At 49.8% G+C, this 5,309-nt stretch overlaps 1 protein-coding gene across 3 annotated transcripts; it reads left to right on the top strand.

Annotated features, from left to right (window-relative positions):
* Positions 1 to 932: 932 nt before the first annotated feature.
* LOC105569884 (zinc finger protein 32-like) lies at positions 933 to 5,309 on the top strand. 3 transcript variants are annotated; one of them, XM_012026681.1, is made up of 5 exons: positions 933 to 1,216; positions 2,723 to 3,047; positions 3,363 to 3,635; positions 3,727 to 3,909; positions 4,101 to 5,309. In XM_012026681.1, exons 1-5 carry the CDS (start codon positions 1,052 to 1,054, stop codon positions 4,469 to 4,471), a joined length of 1,317 nt encoding a protein of 438 aa, XP_011882071.1. In that variant the 5' UTR covers positions 933 to 1,051; the 3' UTR covers positions 4,472 to 5,309. The 3 variants fall into 3 exon arrangements, with proteins under 3 accessions (XP_011882071.1, XP_011882073.1, XP_011882072.1); XM_012026683.1 differs by lacking the exon at positions 933 to 1,216 and adding an exon at positions 1,798 to 1,922; XM_012026682.1 differs by lacking the exon at positions 933 to 1,216 and adding an exon at positions 1,943 to 2,026.

Genomic DNA, 5,309 nt, shown 5'->3' with positions numbered 1-5,309 from the left:
CTCTCTCGGCGCTTCTGAAAAGCGTTGCGACTTGTACACGAAAACTCTGAAAAATTTTGTAAAAAAAAATTATAAAGTTATTTACAAAAATCTCAAAAATTCTGAGCAAAATTTTCATCGGGGTTACCTTACGCCTTACTTTCTCCAGTTTCAGAAATTGGAACGCGAACGTAAGTTAAACCGGGATCAAAGTTAACCTGCATTGGTAGAGACGGGGCATTAAACGAAACTCGGCCGAAACGCCTACCCTTCGACACGTCGGGAGGGGGAGTGGGCGACCGCGTCAGCGCGCGCGCAGTGCCGCCCTCCGTTTTCCACGGCCGGCTCGGGGCTCTCCTCTTCCACACCGCCGGCGCGGATCTCGCGCAATTTTATACCCTTATCCCGCACACTCTCCTCGAAGAGAGAAGGCGACTCGTCCGCGGGGAGCGCGGGGGAACCGCACCGTTTGCCGGGCAGTCCATTTTCTCCCGACGCAGGGAGGCCGGGCAGGGCTCGCATTTCCCGCCGTTGGGAAGAATGGAAAATCGATAATCGCAATCGCTCTTACCGACTCTCGCCCGCTCGCGCGTCTCGCTCTCGCCCCCCCCCCCCGGGCGCGTAGCGCCCCCCTCGCCCCGCAGCGTCGCGTCGCTCGTGACGCGCTCTGGAAATCTCGCCCGCGCGCGTTCCCCCTCTCGCTCGCGCCCGCCCGTCTCTCTCGCTCGCTCCCGGGCGCGCGGCTGTCGTGCTCCCGCCACCGGAACACGCGCAGCGCTGCCAGTCCGCCGTATACGCGCCCGCCATTGAGGACGACCGCCATTATAGATTCCGTTGTGAGTGACCGAGTCCGTTCGGCGATCTGCGATCCTCCCACGGAAAAGCTCCGTTTCTCGCGTTTCTCGAGCCCACGGCACCGGCTCCACGCGCACCCGCCGCCAATTCGAAAGGCGCGTCGCAGGTAGGGCGCGGGACGGGGACGGACAGCGTGGAGCGGGCGGAGGCGGAGAGGAGTCGAACAGATAGATCGCGGGCGAGCGGCACCCACGGCCGGAAAAGGAACGTACGCGCGATGAAAACGTACAGCAGGAAAAAGGGCGACAGCCCGAGCAACGTGATCATCCACGTGAACGAGCTGTGCCGGCTCTGCCTGGCGAAGGAGGAGGAGATGGTGCCGATCCACGACGACGAGACCGTGCCGATGCCGCTGCGGATACTCTCCTGCGTCAACATCGAGGTGGGTCCCCGACTCCCGCGCGCGCGGCGAGCCGAGCGGTGCCGAGCGGAGGAGGAGCGTCGTTGGCACACGCGGCAGGAGCGTCGTCGCGAATCGATCCTCGACCCGATTCGATTCGATTCGCTTCGCAGCGAGCGATAATAATCGGCGGCCGGGAGCGGCTCATCGAAAAATAGGAATCTAGTTTATCTCTCCGCGCGCGCACGGCGTCCTCTCGCATTATCTCCCCCTTCCCTCTCCGCCGCGACGGCTTCTTCGTGTGTGCGCGCACACACGCGTGCACGTACGCGCGCGCGTGTATGTGTACACGTGACGCGGCTGCGTCGCACCGAGCCGCCCGTATATGTGTGTTATGTGTGTGTGTGTGTTGCACGCGTGCGCGCGCGCGAATGACGCCGTGCGCGAGGCAACTACCGGCCTTACCGAGTTATCGACGAGCTGTGCGATAGGTATAGCGACCCGGCCGCCTTTTACGCGCGCGCCGTCTCATTACAGGGACCTAGAACCGCGCGCGCGGAGAGCGCCGGGCGTCCCTCTTACCCTGCGGATTTATAGAGATCTGTAATGCGCCCCCCGGTAGTACGTCGCGGTTGGAGTCGAGACGTCGAGAGGCGTCGTCCACCCGGCGGCGAATCGCGGAGCGCCGCCTCCGCGTCCTGGGGCTCGATCACGAGTCTTTTCCTCTGGCGTCGACTCGTGGGAAAAAGTGGGAAATTTCATTGAACAATTACTCAATTATCGAATTGAGCCCGTCACCTGAAATGTTGGACTGTTGTCCGCGAGGGGCGAACCGCCAATGATCAAAATCTTGTACGCCAATGCCCAGTGGGCTTAAAGGCTGGTCTACAATACATGGAGTAAGCTGGAGTAAGGAGTAGGAGTAAGGAAATAAATCCATTTTATTTCCTTACTCCTACTCCTTACTCCAGCTTACTCCATGTATTGTAGACCAGCCTTTACTTCATCTTATTTTATCTTTATGATGCCCCAGCAAGGCCTAATCCCCAAACTAATGTCCACAAAATGCCTAGTAATGCCCAGTAATGCCGCAAATCTACACAATGCCCTCAGCGGTTTTCCCCCTCAATCGTCTGTTTCTATCAATACAACAGATTAATTTTAATGTTTGCGAAACGGACCCGGCAACCATCCGGAAGCTATTACGGCTGAAGAAGACAGCAGCCGCGAAAGCTTGAAAGCCAGGATTAATTTTAATCTCGGCTTGTATGATAACTGAATTCTAATCCAAAATACATTATTTGCAAAGTCTTTTCATCTTGATCTTAATGAAATAAAGGTCCTTTGGCCTTGAGCCGAAGAATAAATCAAGCTTCCTCTTACATCGCATTATTTATGGGATGACCCAATGTTGTACAAGAAGTACTTTCAAACTCGCTCATCAATAATTAAATCGATACAAATAATAAAATGTGCACTATATATCTTGACTATTCGAGCTATTAATCTTTAATGCAACTAAAGCTGGGCATTTCCTGGATATTTCAGGTCTACGAGCAGGATGGCCTGCCTAACATGATATGCCATCCCTGCAAATATCAGCTGGAGAAGTCCTATCAGTTCCGGAAGAAATGCCAGGCCGCGGATGTCAAGCTCAGAAAGCACATGAAGTTGATACAGCAGCTAACCGGGCAGAACGAAGAGGACGAGAGCCAGGACAGCAGGGACGAGTCAAAGGAGTCCAGTACGGGCAAGTCCAAGCAGGTCAAGCAACTGTTGGCCGATCTGGTTGCCACCAAGGGTGACAGCGGTCAAACCGATGGGGATCCCATCGAGGTGACGGAGGAGGAACTCGTCGGCGGCTACATCTTGGGTGTGTATCACTTCGTCTCGCCGCGTCTCCACACGAGCCCGGAAAACCGAATCTTCCACGTTGGTTTCGTCGCGACGGCGATTTTTATGAAAAGAGATTGCAAGACGCTTGCCCAGTCTCCACTCGGGAGGCTCATACCTGTCTCTTGTAGCTCGAACGTTTCTGTTCAGTTAACTCAAATTCGTGTCTCGCAATCTCCTTCTCCGTCAGAGTGGAATGATTTCTGATCGAAAATTCCTGAGGTTGTGTGCATTGAGAAATGTTTACAAAAAAGTTTGGTTCACACGTGTATACCGTCGTTGGTTTGATATGCAGGAATGAATTCTGAAAATCCGGAGATGGAGGAGAATGAGAATGTCTCTGAGGATCCGGAGAACATCACGTTGATGCCCGCCGAAGAGCGTACGGCGAAGGCGCGGTGCACGATAAGGACGTCACGCATCAAGCAGGAGCAGGAGTCCGACGACGAGACGGAGGAGATGCAGAAAAGCAGCGCCGACCACAAGAATGTCTACATGATGGAGGTCACCAGCACAAATTCTAATCAGCCCGACTCGCTGAAGTTACAGCCTATAGGTGACACGATCGGTACGGAAAGGATACCACGAGATACGTTCTGTCTGTAACGAAGGAGAGGCACGAATTAGAAATTACAAGTTGCCAATGTTGTGCATTGTAGTCGACGCCAATCCGGAGCTGAAGGTGTTCAAATGCGACAAGTGTCCGAAAGCGTTCACCCGGAGGATAATGCTGAAGAGTCATCAGTCGGTGCATTCCACGCAGAGAGGATTCACGTGTCAGGCGTGCGAGAAGTGGTTCCCGACGAGATCCGCGTTAGTGAGACACGAGCGCACACACACAGGTTCGTATTAGTTCTGGCGCTAATCCCGATCGTAGAAAAAAAATACTGATTTCTTTTTCAACAGCTCCTACCACTATTTCTCCTCTGTATAAACGAGTCGCGTCCATTTTAGTAGCGTTGAAAAATGCGTGACTTTAAAAATTTACTGTAGAAATATGCAATTAATATATTGTCGCTGTGTATACTTACAGGTGAAAAGCCGTTCGGCTGCAATATCTGCCACCGTGCTTTCGCGCAAAAGGAGATTCTATTCCGGCACTTGATGACGCATTCCGGCCAAAAGCCGTTCCAGTGCCAGCACTGCGAGAAGAGTTTCACGCAGCGAGAAGCGCTTAAGGTACACATGCGCCGGCACCAGAAATTAAATCCGAACGATATTCAACTGCATCATTGTCAACTTTGTCCGAAAGCGTTCTGTCACGCTTCGGGTCTCAGCAGGCACTTGGTCACGCACACTGGTAGAACGTACAAGTGTGTCGAGTGCGAGAAGACCTTTACGGATAAGAGCTCACTGCTGAGACACAGTCGTATCCATGCGCCCAAGAAAATCATTGCAAATTGAGCAAATGCCTTGCTCAGTTTGTTGTGATTTTCCTGAGATGTTTGGGTACAGAAACAATTCTTTGAACCGATGTCTAAGTCGGAATTAAGCCTGCAGTAAATATTGTCGATATTAACGAAAAAATGTATCAATATAGATTTTCAAAGAGTTTATATGTGGTTATGATTGAAAATGAACTTAGTTGTATAATTATCCTTATATGCAACTAGTATATTTAACGTTACATTTAAGGAATATTAGATGTATGTTTATTTTAGTCAACCTTATATAAATATCAGCAAATTGTATAATTGGAGAAGTTCCCCTAAATCCTGTATTCATTCGAGACGGAATTTAAAATTGTAAAGAATATATTGACAATTTAGAATACGAAATTTTGCGAACACAAGTTGTGTTTAAATGCGACAAATACAGCACGATGCAAAATGAATATCCGGCGTAAACAAATATTCAATATTTTGACTGCAACTTGTATGAGAATGATTAAAATAAGCCCGATAGTTTTAATTTCTAACATTTTTTAAAATTCAAAGCTAGGGTTTTGTCCTTGCGTGATTAAATTAGAGCAGGTAATTTTTTTCATATTACGTGCAATTTGGATCAGGCATGCGCTACGTATTAAAATTGTGACATAGCTGAGTATAGCGTAACAACAACATTGAGTGCATTAGTATAATTTAGTTTTCCCCTCAAGGCAACAATGACTAATATATTCTTATATATAATTTTTATATTCGAAAGATCACGTATGATTAATCATGTACTTCTTTGCGACGTAGGTTTACGACTATTCATAATTGATGTATATAGTTCTAAATACAAAGTTATATTAATGGAA

This window comes from Vollenhovia emeryi, unplaced genomic scaffold, assembly GCF_000949405.1.
Source record: "Vollenhovia emeryi isolate VEMERY1.0 unplaced genomic scaffold, V.emery_V1.0 DF939122.1, whole genome shotgun sequence".
Classification (NCBI taxonomy): Eukaryota; Metazoa; Arthropoda; class Insecta; order Hymenoptera; family Formicidae; genus Vollenhovia; species Vollenhovia emeryi.
Note: the sequence above shows the minus strand (reverse complement) of the source record. Positions and strands in the feature narration are given on the sequence as shown.